Source organism: Xiphophorus maculatus, chromosome 4 (genome assembly GCF_002775205.1).
Source record: "Xiphophorus maculatus strain JP 163 A chromosome 4, X_maculatus-5.0-male, whole genome shotgun sequence".
Classification (NCBI taxonomy): Eukaryota; Metazoa; Chordata; class Actinopteri; order Cyprinodontiformes; family Poeciliidae; genus Xiphophorus; species Xiphophorus maculatus.
This window is the reverse complement of record NC_036446.1, coordinates 11,543,714-11,558,880: the sequence shown is the minus strand read 5'-3', so window position 1 is coordinate 11,558,880 and position 15,167 is coordinate 11,543,714. Positions and strand designations below refer to the sequence as shown.

At 38.7% G+C, this 15,167-nt stretch overlaps 1 protein-coding gene across 7 annotated transcripts in view; it reads right to left on the bottom strand.

Annotated features, from left to right (window-relative positions):
* LOC102231299 (estrogen-related receptor gamma) overlaps positions 1-15,167 on the bottom strand; it is a 98,847-nt gene that overhangs the window by 50,201 nt on the left and 33,479 nt on the right. For 6 of the 7 annotated variants that reach the window (XM_023332929.1, XM_023332925.1, XM_023332927.1 and 3 more), the window contains exon 2: positions 11,817-11,975. In XM_023332929.1, coding sequence (XP_023188697.1) covers positions 11,817-11,975 — 159 coding nt within the window. Of the gene's footprint in view, positions 1-11,816; positions 11,976-14,240; positions 14,325-15,167 lie in introns of those variants that run through there. The other variant, XM_023332931.1, reaches the window with a different exon arrangement.

Genomic DNA, 15,167 nt, shown 5'->3' with positions numbered 1-15,167 from the left:
GGGAATGGCGAATGAATACAGACAGGAAGAAAGACAGGCGAAAGAAGAAGACGAGCAGAATAGGAAAAAGAGGAATTGCGACTGATGATGGTTGATTGACTCGAAACAGTCCCCCCCCTCCCCAGCAGAGATATCTGCTACATCCCCCGCTAAAATAAATTAAAAAAATTCTGAGATTTTTTTAAAAAAGGTTGTTTTTTTTTTCATAAAATGGTATGCCTTCTATGATGTCTGATACTTTGGCCCCTTTTCATCATGAATTTTATTCCACCTCATTCCTGCAAGTACAATTGAGGAACCCCATTATTGGTGTCTTTGTTGCACACACCAATGTCTATAAATCCATTTATCTGATACTAAGGCAAGCCCCTTTCGTCCAAAATGAGGGGGCATTGTGAAAAAACTGGAAACAAATCAAGACTGGGCAAAGTAGCTTAAAGAGACAGAGAGAGCTCATAAAGACATGAGGACATAAAGTGCAAGAATAAGACAGAAGTGAGACACAGAGCATGTGATGGAAAGAACGTAATGGCACAAAGTTGTCTGTGCTCCAACGGACAGACCAAAAACAGCAGTGGCAGGAAAATGGGACTAGACTCATTTAAGTAGATGATGTGGTGGTGATGATTTAATCTCTCCTTTTCCCATCTTTATGCTCTTTTGTCCCCTTTCTTTTTCCACTGTCAATCCTTCTGAGTACCATTAAGCAAAAGAGTTTAAGTGCCAAAAGATCTCTTTCCATTTCAGTCTCTCTTTTCCTCTATCGTGTCCTACTCCTGCTCTCTTACTCACTCTCACTCTGCTTATGAATGAAAAATAATTGCCATCGCAGGGGGAGAAATAAAAAAGAATAAAAAAAGAAGACATGCGTGCAGAGGAGAGGCGTGGGGGAAAGAAGATTAAGAAATCACAGCTAGTACGCTGTGCCAAGTAAGAGGTTGAATGCATTTATGTATGTATGTTATCAGTATAATTACAGCGCAATGTAGCGGCGGCTCAGTGCTGAAGGAGCAGTCCTATTGTACCTTTCTGCTCTTCAGACGAGTGTGAAGAGAGAACACAAGGGCTGGGTCTCACTTAGTTCTTCGTGTTTTCTTGTGCCAAAGAAAATTGCATAAAAATGGAAAAAAACTGATTCAGTGTTTTGTTTTCTATATATTGATACAGAATGTATATTAATGATGTTGAAATAAAATATTATTAATTGTGTCTTACTGTCAGTTCTTTGCTCTCCTGTTTGGAGGAGTTGAACAATGTATGTAATGTGATTAATATCAGTGTTTTTAACAGCTGGGTTGATGTGAGTTATTTTCCTAGATCTCCAACTTAAACTATAGTTAAATTATTTCCCTTTTGTATAATTAGGAAAACATACTGGGCTGAAGCTAGAAGTGAGAGAAAAATGTTTTTGCCTAAATATTAAAATTTCATCTGTAGTTTTGACTTCTAACAGCATACAGCAGATATCATAGACAGTTAGAAAATTTATTTTAAAACTTATTTTACTGTATAATTAGAAACCTCAGTTACATCTTGCAGTTAAGCCACATGATTCAGAGCAAATATGTCTTTATGCATATATCTATGCTCCAAAGTAAAAACAAAAAGTTGTATTTGAGCAAATAAGATGCACAATTAGCTGAGAAACATGCAAGAATCCTTCAGCCTAAGAGTCATTTAGTCTAGAGCTGGCGGTGCTTTAAGGGCCAAATAATTGACTGAACAGAATTATATTATATAACTGATAATAAACTACACATGCAATTTTTAAATCCATTTTTTATTTTTTTCACAAACTAATATAATGTTAAAAATTGTACATTCTGCATCAATTTTGTCTGTTGTAAAAGTCACCAAAAGTTGCGAAATTACATGATCACTTAATTTCCATAACTCATCATCTGCTTATGATTAGGAACAGTAAAATATATATATATATTTACTTTTTTGTATGCAATCTACTCCAACTATGAAAACTGACAAAAAAAAAATCACTAATAGAAATGCCGTGATTTAAAATAAAATACAACTTCTAATAAAATAATAAACAATAATAATAAATCAAATTTTTTACATTTACATCTCACGTTGAAGGGGATCATTCAGCAGTAGCTTTGTAGATGCAATATACATTAGCCGTCTGGACATTTAGGGGTGGGGGTTCTGACTTAAGCGAGGAAGGACTGCTGTGAGTGGACCGTGCGAGCGCTTTGCAAGGGGGGAGGGGCCCCAGAACAGCACCGATGCTTATTGAGAGAGTAAGAATATGAGCTTTCAAGTGATTCTCCAATTGCTAAATATCTCACCAATCACGTTTTTGAAAAAGTGTTGTTTTTGTTGATGAAAATCTAAACTAATTAAATAAATATCGAGTAATGTAGATTTTGAAAATATTCACTGATATGACAGTTTTGAAAAGCACCACATCAACTGAAACTGAATAAACTGGTCTCAGATATGGTGCTAGTGACAACACTTTCACTTTCATGCTATGATTCATATCTGCTACTATTAACTATTCGGCAAACTCACCTCTCTATGGGATCACATACAACAACAAACCGCTTTGCCTTGACTTAATTATAGACAATACTTGCCTGTTTCTCCTTCTACACAGTCCTACTTCTGTTTTTCTTTTACAATTTTTGCCACAGTGTAACACAGAAAAAGAGAAAGATTAAGGGAGAAAGGAAAATAGAATGAGATGTGCATAGACAGTTTCGAAGGGAAGGTGGGGAACCTTTAGCATGATAAGCTGTCATTAGAGCGGTGGGATGATTCAGAGGCCTGACAACTCGTCAGTCCAAACATGCAATCATCATATTAGTGACAACTGCCTCAAATTGTGTTGAGCTGTTCTTTGCCATGAGCTCCTTAAGTCTGCATCCGTGTGAAATATTGCTTCTTCATTATATGCGATCTTTGTAAAATTGTCTCACTAGATGGCAGCAATAAACACACTCTAATGCTCACATAACTCCAAACAGGTTTTATTTCGCCCTGCTGGTTTAAAAAGAAAAGAATATGTCCACTGTATATATACAGTGTATATATATATTAATATATATATATATATTCTTTCAAAATCTAGTCAGCAATATTTACATTTAACTAGATGTAGCAGAAATAAGCTACAGGAGAGGGGTACGGTCACAATTATTGTAAAAAAAAAAAAAAGTCCATCACATTTAGACAACAAGAACTTTACTTATGAACTTTAGCGCCACTAGGTGCAGCAGGATAACACCTCTAACTATCCTCACAATTTTTATTTTCCTTAAAATGGTTCCCTATGGGAAAAAATTAGGAGAGTAAAACAGAGAAAAAGCACGGAGGGTGGTTGCTGATACGGAGAGGGGAGAAGTGCTGACAGTGTAGCTACAGCGGGTCTGTTAATACCTTTCCATCACACCTAGCATTGTGCTTTCAATGCTGATAAGAACACACAGTCCAATAAGCAAAAAGAAAAAAAAAGACCTTACACAATTTTATCTAGATAATACTGGCAATGCTCAGGGTGTAAGAAAATAAAGGGAAGCATAGGCACCATGAAGAAAACATTGAATTAAAAGAACTGAGTAAGGAGGGAAAAAAACACAAGACATATTTATATCTCCATAGTCAAGTGAACACACTGATTTCATCAAAGTAGTGAATTGCCTATTTAGCCGTCAACTGTTTATTTTTTCAGCTTTATGTAGCTCTATTTCAGTGACTGTACGATGTGAGGAAAGTTGCTTAACTGTTAGTCAGCTTCTTCGGAAAAAGAACATGTGTAAATAAAAAAATTAAACCAGGCCTCCTAATATATTTATGAGTGTTACATATAAGCCTCTGTTAACATGTCCTATTCTAGACAGAAAGGCAAATCTGCTCCTGATATGCTTCTTTGACAACCTATAATCTTCCTGTGCAGTTCGGCCACATTTTACTGAAGACTGATATATAGATTTAAAGGAAAGTCTGCCTATCCTTATATATACCTATAAAGGAATTATGCTCAGAGAACATTACATTTTCAAATGTCACATCCTCAAAGACAAAAGCTATTTTCTTTACACAGATTGTTCAGAAAAAATCTCATCTGCCGAAAGCTGGTACTTTTGGAACTGGATAAGGAAAAAAAAAGAGCAACCAATTGGAGGTGCATGGTGTGTGCATATGTGTAGAGTAGAATTATAACTTAAGAGTAAAACCTTCTGATGTGAATCCCCCAGTCAGATGTTTTCTTAATGTTATAAAGGAATGCCTCATCAGTTCAGAACCTGAATCCCTCTGTTAATTAAAAATAATTCTGGGCGTGCCGTGGTGGCGTGGCGGTTAGCGCGACCCGTATTTGGAGGCCTTCAGTCCTCGACGCGGCCGTCGCAGGTTCGACTCCCGGACCCGACGACATTTGCCGCATGTCTTCCCCCCTCTCCTTCCCCGTTTCCTGTCAGCCCACTGTCATATAAGGGACACTAGAGCCCACAAAAATACCCCCTGGAGGGGTAAAAAAAAAAAAAATAATAATAATTCTAAAAACTTAAGACATTTTTCTCTGCCCCTTGTGAATTCTGCACTTGCTGTGGTTGTGGCTAAACAGAGAACAACTTCAGATGCAAAAATGGGTGAACGACATGTTTGTATCTTTATATCTGCGGTGCCACCTCCAGAGCAGAAATACAGTCAAACAGACTGCAAAACTGTTGGGAAAATGCAGTGGATTGTGTTCCTTAGTGAATTTCCCTCCTTGTTGTCTGATGGCTGAAATAAATGCAAACAGCCACACTGTAATTCATGTGTGCTTTCATGGAACATTTTTAAAAACTAACTATTGTGGTTAACCAACTTACAGGCAGTCAACTGGAGATCTGATTCTCTGAATCATTGGTGTGAGTTTAAGCATGTGGTTTTGTTCCGCTGCACAGAATCACAGCGAGTCAGTGATTATAGTTGTTTTCAGAAACAAAAATGAATACAAAGGGAAGAAAAAGAGTCCAACTGTGACAGTCAATCTAAAGCACTCTCCCACCTACTGAGCTCTCTTTTTCCTTCCCCTTCCTCCTCTCTTTGGGTCTCAATCCTTTGCTGTCAACATTTCTACTTCTCACATACAAACAGCCTCTATTATTGCTTCTCTTTCTTGCTGGTGCATCCACACCTCCTCAAAAATCACCCCACACCCTCCTAACACACACACACACACACACACACCCACACACACGCACACCCCCGCACACACACACACGCACACACACCCACACCCACACACACACGCACACACACACACACCAGGGAGCAGCAGATCAATTGCAACAGTGTTAGTCGGGCAGGAAACCTGTAATTCACTTCATTGGCTGCAGAATAAACCCCTGATTACATACAATCAATGTGATAATGGCTAAAACACATTTTGCCCAATAGGCTGATGGGTTGTAAAGACTGGGAGGAAACATATGTGTTTGTGTTCTATATTTCTATGTTTTCAATAGTATGTCGGGTTGTGTGTGCAAATTATAACTCATGATGGGGTGAGTGTGAATGTTTATGCAACAAAACTGAAATAACCTCAGAAAGTGACTTCCCCTATTTTATACTGTTAGTACAAACACACTGTAGAGAGGGCACAGTGGGTATGAAGGAAAAGTTTAGGTAATAACATTTATTAAGACATTTGTGTTTTTTAACCCTCTCTAAAGACTGCTACTGTATTGTAGTGGAAGGTTTTGACTGTCCCAATGACTCCAGGGCTTTATGTCCCTCATGGTAACCCTCTGGTCCCGCTGGTCGACACCGTGGTGAGAGACACTGTCTAGTTGAGGAAGTCCTACCTGGCCTTTTTGGCCTGTGGAACTTCAAAACCTAAGAAGGGTCCTGGAGGCTGTATAGGAGTTCGCCCAACCAATTTAGATGTGTTTTGTGGACTTGGAGAAGGAATTAAAAAGTGTCCCTTGGGGAGTCCTGTAGGGCATACTTCAGGAGTACAGGGTACCAAGCCCCTTGATATGGTGTTAGGTTCCAATACATGTCAGAGCTTGGTTCACCTTGCTGGCAGCAAGTCAGAATTTATTTTTCCAGTGTCACCAAGGTTATCCTTTGTCATAATTCTGTTAATGGACAGAATGGGCAGAATTTCTAGGCACAGTGAAGGTGTTGTGGAAATCAATTTTAGTAGCCACAGGGTCAGCTCTCTGCCTTAGAGAGGGCTAGTAGCTCGGTCATTTGAGAGGGATGCAGAGTAGAGCTGCTGCTCCTCCACATCGAGAGCAGTCAGTTAAAAGTGGCTAGAACACCTTGAAATGTATTCAAGGTGTCCTGGGTTTGTCCCACTGGGAGGAAACCCAGAGGCAGACTAAGGACATGACCATGTTTCTCGGCTGGTATGGGAATACCTTGGGATTCCCCCAGAGGAATGCATGTACAATGCATGAGTGGCTTCTTTATATCTTGTATATCTCAGTCAACTGAATACAGTCCTTACTTCAAAGACAACAAAATCCACCATAAAGACACAGGTGAAAAGAAAGCACACCAGAACAACTTATATAATCAGAGGCCTTCATGGAATACTTTTCAGTTTCTCATGGGCAAGTTTCAAGACTTTTATTGTTTTTAGAATATGATTATGATACATTGAGTTTTGAAGTGTATTCAAAACTTGCAGAATGATATGATGGATTCAATAGGCACTGTTGTTCATAGCACAGTTACAGATGCTCCGCTGTGGCCTGCCATTGTAGCAAGGACATTGCCACTGGCCCGGCCTAGGTCTGCACTGCTGTGGCTGGGCTGAGTGTGCTATAACGGTGACCAGGCAGGTGAGCAATGGTGTGCAAAGTAATGTAAATGCATAGCCTTTCTTAACATCCCCAGGTAGTTCATCAGGGAAGGGGACAGACTTTGAGGCCTGTTTTCTAACAAAGTGCCAGTATTCAGTGCCCATATCTTCTTTTTTGTATTTCTATGTGTTTGGCATTATTAGAAAGCTAAAAATCCACACTTTCAGAATCTGTAAATGACTCAAAACACTTCTGGGGAGACTTGTACCAGTCACATTTTGGGATATCATGTTGTGTCTGCTGGCAACTGATTTCTTTAAGTCATTGTTAAAAACCCATTTCAAAACCCTATTCCTGTTTTTCTCTCAAGTGCTTGTGTCATCTGCATAATAGATTATTTAGATTTGAAAATCTACCTGTACTACAGTAGTTATTGCAGTAAAAAGATAATACGATGAAGACGTTATGGGCTTCCTGCGTGTGTGTGTTTGCGAGTCGGGGTGTGTGTGTGTGCATGCGTTTCCGATGGGAATCTTGATGATTTAGGTCATTTTCTTGCGGAGCAGTTGCTGATAAGTGTGCTGCTGCCAGGCACTATCTTTGTCACAGTGTCTCTTTTTCCTTCCCTCTCTTTCTCTCTCTCTGTCTCCTTTATCTGTTTCGTGTCATTGTGGTGGTTGTCTGGTGTGCGAACAGTCCTTCAAATAAAACAAAAATAAAGCTCAACTCAATCAGAAGTGCAGCAACGTGGCTTAACAGAAGGGAATCTGGGATTTATATTAAAATGTTTATTTGCCAAATAAATACATATGATAATGTAAACCAGCTGTGCTTTAACACTTGAGCCACCTAAATTGCATACTCTGTACTTGCAGTGACCTCCAGCATTTTACTGGAGAGACTGCTGAGCGAAAATCAATTAAATTACTTCAGGCATCCTCCTGTTATGTAAACCTTTATAGAAGATGCTGGATGTAGCCAGCCACAAATCATTCTTTTAAAGGAAAGACGCAATCACAAATTCATATTATATTTGTTGAAATTATATGCAAAATTGATATAACTACAACAGATACAAATTGAAGCTGCTTATTTATACGATTTCGGTGGGATCTGGTTGTGAAGTGATATCAGCGATATAAAGGTTGAGCTCACCCCTTCATAAAAGAAAGGTCATTGATGAAGGTTGTGCGTAATTGCGTGGTTGAAAACTGTTATCGCTCAAAAAATTCAGACACTGGTGTTGTAGCACACATAAAAGCACACATACACAAACTCATCATTTTGTCCAGGATAAATTGTTTACTTCTCCCACTTCTTCCTCTTATGCAGAGAAAGACAGCAACCTGGGCAAGGTGCCACATCCAATGAAACTGTGGGGAAATAAAATAATAAAGTATTTAAGGACAAAATATCCCTCCATCGGATTAAAAGCACATTTTATTAAGCAGATGGTGAAAGAGGATTTTCACTCTAGTAAATATGGCAGGGCTTTCACATGTGACATGGGAGGAGGAAATAGAGGGGAAGAGGGTAAGGAAGAGAAAAGGAGACAAGGAGGAAATGGGAAAAGAGTGCAATGCTACCACGGGAAAAAGATAAAGAAAGGAGGAGAAAGTGTGTGAAGTAAAACTGGATTTCATCATAGAGAACGAGGAGGAAAAAGTGGAATATAACAAGAAAAAAAATGTTGGAGAGAAGAGTGGGAGAGACAAGAGGAAAGGAAAGGGTGCACGAGTGAATGGAGCGTCAAAGCTGCATTCTTTAAGCAGATCAGATTTGGGGAAATTGGGCTGTCACTACAGGACTGTGATGATTTACACCTATCCATCACGGTAAGAGGAAGAGTAGCAGAATAATGCACAGCAGCTGGAAAAATGGAAGAAATCCATCCTAAACAGGCGGCTCTAGGCCTTCACCTCTCAATTTTCTGTACAATATTCTACAAAGAATGGCTTTAAAAACTAAAAAAAATCTAATTTAATGTTTTCTGTGACTTTCTTCTGTGTATTAAGTGTATAGATATTTGCAGAGATCAGATCAGTATTTATATTAATCTGTCATCTTCCAGGTAAAAAAAAAGAAAAGAAAGTAGAAGCAGCAAATGGCAGAGTAAATCACTTATAGTAAATCTAATATCACAAATATATGTTCGTTAATATTGTGGAAACTAGTTCGAGACTAGTGACAATGTACATATTTTACAGTTGCACACTTTCACCCTGCCACAAGCTGCAGTTGACACTTGTCTCTTCAGCTTACTCGCCTGATTTTGCCTATCTTTCCCCCATGGCCTCCTTCCTCTGCCTTCCCCTCCCCTCACTCCTGGCTCATGCACCTTACAGCCTCGCTCCTGGACCATCTGTTAGGGAATCTAATTCACATCCAGTCATAATCAGGTTTGCTGGATTGCCCACTGTCTCTGCCCATCTCTGTTGCCCTGTCTATCTCTCCCTGAATTCTTTGCTATCTATTTCCCACCATGTTTTTTTTTTTTTTTTTTGCAGTTTTAACCCCCTCAAAAAAAAAAAAAAAAAAAAGGACTTATTCCCCTTGTCTCTTTTCCACAGAGCTCAGGTCGTTCTACTTTAAAGATATTTTATCTATTTGCACAGGTCGTCAACATCTTCCCGTCATTCCAATTCAACTTGTGCATCATGTTTGCTTAGAGCACTTCAAGTCAACATTAAAAGAATGTATTTCCCGTTTTATTTCTCAATCATTTTAATGTTCTAAACTTTTTCAGCATAATTCATATTCTATGAATACAATTTAAAAACCTGTAAATACTTTAAAAATGCTTTAATGATTACACTGCACTGGTAACATAAAGCTTTGCATTTGCATTCGATCCTAAATATGTATAGCTATAAGTGTGCATATGTGAGCGTTCGTCCATAATTGAGAATAAGGGGAGCTGAGGTGAAGGGGGGTGGAAGTTAATGAGAGGTGAGTGTCTGAAACCATCTCCCTCTTTCTCTCTCTCGTTCTCGCACTGCTTCTGCAGTAATCCTCTTCTATAAATCTGCAATCCAATCAGTGTTGTCTACACTAACACACACACGCAGACTCGCAAACACATACACACAAGCTGTTGGGAGGCCCATCTGTGTGTTAAGGCAATCTGCTTTATCATTATGATTACATTGGGCTCAGTATACAATGATGTGTTGTGTGCCTCTGTGTTTGTATGCGTCCGTGCGTGAGAGAGAGTGTGTGTGTTCATGCACACCGTAGCTGGTTGACATTAATCACATTCCCATGGCTTGATGGCCTAAATATAAAAAAAGAGTATAATATTGTTGCCACCCAGAGAAAACGGCAAATAAAAGAAAAAAAAAGTTTAAGTTAGGCCTGAAATATTTTTCACAAAATAATTCTGTTTTTTTCTTGTTTAACTTAATGCTATTCTGCATCAAGTAACTAAATTAATAAAACTAGAAAAAAAATCTAATTTGAAATAAATTAAGCACTACTGACTTTTACCATAGTCTATTTAATAGGTAAAGTTGGAAAAATTTACCACCACAACTATACGTTTTAGAGTGTGTGGGCGTGCAGGCGTGGGTGTGTGTGTGCGCGTATGGGCGTGTTTGAAAAAGTGAGTGCATAATTGTGACCAAATCGCATCAGCACAGTTGGATGTCGGATATCCTGTGGAAGTACTCAGGCGATACAATGCTGCATGTGTCTTTCCATCTGCACTTGGATAAACAAACAAACAAACAAACAAACAAACAAACAATTTGTTTTCTATAATTACAACCAAAACACAGTTTGAGCCTGAAACTAAAACTTGACTCATTAATCCAAACAGTACCATCATTTGTGTATATTTGGTTAGAATTTGTAACAACCTATAACTAAACCACAGTGTGGAGTCAAATTTGCCTATGAATGGGTAAATAAGGCATGTGACCTCCGGCAAAACTTTGCCGCTCTCGCCCCCACTGCATACCACACGCATTCATACACTGAAACACACCAATGCCATTCTGATTGGCCAAGGGTCGGCGTGAGAATGGCTTGCCAGACCTGTAATTGGCTTGACCCAGACTAACCCTAAAATCCTATTGAACTAAGACTTTCCAGTCTGTGGTACACACTGTAATATACACACACACACCCTCCCCACACACACACCCCACGCCCACACACACACACACGCTTAACATTAGGTAGCTTTGTGAAAGCCTAACAATGAGCTAATCAATTGTGTTCTAATAGGCTGTTCAAAATTTAATACCAGTTTTATAAATGACAACAAACTTAGTCAGATAATCACAAAAGACCATACAGCAAAGGCTTTTTAAATATAAAAATGAAATATCTTTTTCTACAGCTAAGATCTTATTTTCAGAGGAAAGTATGCATAAAGTTTATAAAAACTAAATCTATCAGAGAAAAAAAACATTCAACAGAAATACAGAAAACATTCAGATGCTTTTCATGTAGTTTAAGAATATATATTGCAACATATTTACTGGAATGAAAAGGAAAACTTATACTTACTATTACAGTTTCAAAATCTGGGCATATATCCCCATTTCTTATCCACAGAAATATAACATTTTTAAAAGACTGATAACAAAAAAAATTGGCCAACGGCAACTTTGAGAATGAAGAAAAAGAATGTCAGCCTTTATTTCATACGTCACCTGTTTCCTGTGTTTTAACATAAAACAAGCAGCTTTATTTACAGTTAGATTTCTAAAAATACACCTCAGATACACTTGATAAAAGTTGCTTACAGCAACAAAACGATAACTGCACTGGAGGAAAAAAAAATCCCCTTCTACGATTCAAAGCTTCTGTAAAGTGCTATAGTTGCATCACAAGTACATGGTTAAGGAGGTATTAACAAAAACATATCCATGCCCAGAATGCCCGATAATTTCTGCAACTGAAGGCTTTACTTTTCTCACTACGACATCAGTGTGCTTGCTTTTTCTTTTCCCTCTTACGTAAGCTACAGAATGTGACTTTAGTGTAAAACTTAAACAGGACAGGCTCATTGATTTGACATCACCTGCATCGTTTGTAATGCTGTCTTACCTGGGGTTGTAGAGGGCATGTGCGTCTCTCATGTGGTTGGCTTCTAGTGAATCGTAGCTCTGGTGCATCCTCCAGGCGCCGGCGCCACATTTAACATATGTTGACTTGGAGTTTTCTTCGCTGCTGCTGTTCACCAATGGCCCCTTCGATAAGTTCATTCTGAGCAGAGGGAAATATTGAGGAGGGGAAAGAGAATGACAGCAGTGAAAAAGCTGCCAAGGCAGAAAAGAAACATGGCAGAAGGAAATATGAATTTGGTTTATTTTTCATTCCTTGACAAAAATCTGTTAATACGTAAAGATATTCAAATACTGTACAAAATATTTTTCAGTCAATTATTTTCAGTTCAGAAATCGCAAGGACACCAGAACAATAAATGGATGAGGGTGAAATGTATTTAATAGACACAACATGCAGACAATCACTTCCCACATGCTAATTCTGCTTATTTGTTTGGCCTCAGTGTGAAACCGCTCAGCACAGTTTGGACATAGAGCGGCAAGACATAAAAAGAAAAGGCTCACACACACACACACGCACGCACGCACGCACGCACGCACGCACGCACGCACACGCACACACACACACACACACAGAACAACACTACTGACACAAAAGTTGACATGCTGGGCCAACAGGCAGATGCCTTCAGAGAGCTGTGGAGAGGACAGGCTGTAATTTTAAACCAGTAGAGACTTTTGTCTTGTTGTGTTAACACATTTCAATCAAACAGATCAGTCGGTGCGTATATGCATCATTGAATGTTAACCGTTGCACTTTCCAGCTGAGCCTGGTGTCAGAGGATATTTACTAGTTTTAGCCTTTGACAAAGCTTTCAGAATGAGAGAAGGAAAAATTAAAAGTACAAGAGGAGGGACTGCCACCCATCAATCAAACAACAGGTGAAGAACTTCTGCAATAAAATCAAAATTGTATGGAAAAACAAAATCCTACAATATGAGTATTACAAAGAGGTTTCCTTTGGTAAACGATAAAGAGAAGTGGAAAAAAACATGTCTTTTGTTAACATACTTCATTCCTTACAGACATTCTGAAAGTATTGGGACAGAAAGAAGACTTGCAATGTTTTTAGGAAAATTAGAAAACGTTTTAACTGCTACTAATTTTTTTATTAAGAAACAAATGAAAATGTTTCTTTTTTGGTGTTTTCATCAAACACATCAAGAACATCAAGAAATGATGCTTTTTAGGTTCTAGTTAAAATATATATGGATGCATAAAAGTGTTTTAAAAATGTATCAATTTGGTGATGTGCATTTGCAATACATGGTGTTTATTTTAGCTATGTGCTTAGTTTGATTTTAGATTTTTTTGTATACTCTTCACTTGCTGCACACTGATGAGATATGTCCATTTTATATCAATCTAATGGACAATAACTAATTTTCTTTTGTATCTTTATGCTAAAACAAAAGTATTTCAAGGTAAAGAATGCTAGAAACATTGATATCTACCCATAACTTTTGTCTCAGTTTGACAGTTTTGACTATTTTTTTAATAACAGCTTACTAGTTCTGGTACCCACATATAGAACAAAAACAGCATTGGCACATCTGTTTTCTTTTTAAAACTCTGCTACGCAAATATGTTAAATTGTGTTTTTAGTTGTGGGATGTTGGCACTTGTTGTAGACAGACAGGTAGGCAGACCAATGACATGTCTGACAGCTACTGCTCCATCCACCCACAGAGCAGCATTGGTGCAGTGCGAGGTAGAGGCCAGGGTGTGTAATATGTAGGTTTTAGTTCCACTCTGGTGAATAGGAGAAATCAATATCTTTCTGCTGCCACTGCTGCTAGAGTCGCTTATTGGCTTTGGTTGTGGTGTCACAATGCCATATAGACAGGCAACACTTAATACTGCAGTTGTTTTTTTTTTGACTGTGTCCTGGTAATAACCAAACTGAAGTATTTTGAGTACCAAAAGGCGCACGATAGATTCAGTCTGAATGCCGTTTCTCTGTCTCATAATGACTGTGAAGAGACCAGTTTATCCTTTAAGCCAGTATAAAGTAAAAAAAAGAGGATTAAAAAGATAAAAGAAAGCAATTTTCATACCAAAATTACCGCAAATACAGACATGCTGTGTTCAAAAGAAATCCTGTGTTTACAATGTTCTGAGATAAGTCACTGTTACAGAATATTTTTACCCCGATAAATTTTTTGAATTAACCTAAACCTACTGTGGATTAATAAAAGACTTGTAATTCAGTGCTTCACTAGTTATTGCAAAAATAATTTGATAATCCTTGATTTTTCATTAATTAAACATAATTAATATTTGAAATTCAGCCCGTAATCCAGATGTAATTACCTCTAAAATCATTAAAGCGTGCATTATTCTGAATGTAAAGTTAAAAAAAGAGAATGAAGCAAAGTATTAACCTTTGTGATTCTTCCTTACCTATTTCATGAGCCTATCAGTGCGCGTACGTAGCCCAAACACACACACACACACACACAGTGTGTGTATGCGAGTTAAAGTTGGGAGGTAGGGAGATTGAGGGTGTCTTTCTGATGCTCAGTGACTCAGTCATGTGTTGCTGGTCCATCTGTGAACAGAATGACCACAACAAGGTTTCTGTGCGTCGGTGCGTGCATGCGTGGGTGTGTGTGTGTGTGTGAGACATGGTGATGCAGTGATTGATGAGACAGTTACCAGTCTTACTAATGCAACACACATATATCCCTGAAGGGAGCAAATGCCACACCGCACACACATGTGCACGCAGGGCTGCAACTGCCCCACCTAATTACCCCTCCAGCCTGAGGTCTTACAGGCACATCCAGAATGTGCATCGCTAAATGTGCTCAAAAATGCTTTTCGAACTAATTTGGACTGCTTACATGTGAGCAGCTAAACACTGAAGAAAGACTAAACATAGAGAATATGTGACAAAGTCAGTTGCCTGATCGCCTGATGGTAGAAGGGAACAAGTGGATTCAGTAGATCTCCTGAGCTTAATTGGAGGGCAAAAAAACGTGTTCAGGTAAATAAAAAAGGAGTGAAATAATGCCCTTCTTAACAGTAAAATTGTAGCCACTGGAATGTGATTCTTTTTAACCTCCTCTGTTGATAGCAGAAATACTTTATCATTTATAGCACATAACTGGACAAAAACCTGGGATAGGTAAAGTCCTGGATGCAATCCCTTCACTGTGTGTCCTGGACGCATTAAAACGAGTGGGCGGATAAGCATATTCTGCTCTGAATGTGTGTCAATGCTGCGCTGCGCGTGACCACAGGCACATCAGGGCAGGTGGGGTTGGATGAAGCACTATGTGTGTGTGTCTGAGCGGATGTGTGTGTGTGCACGTTAGCGTTAGCGAC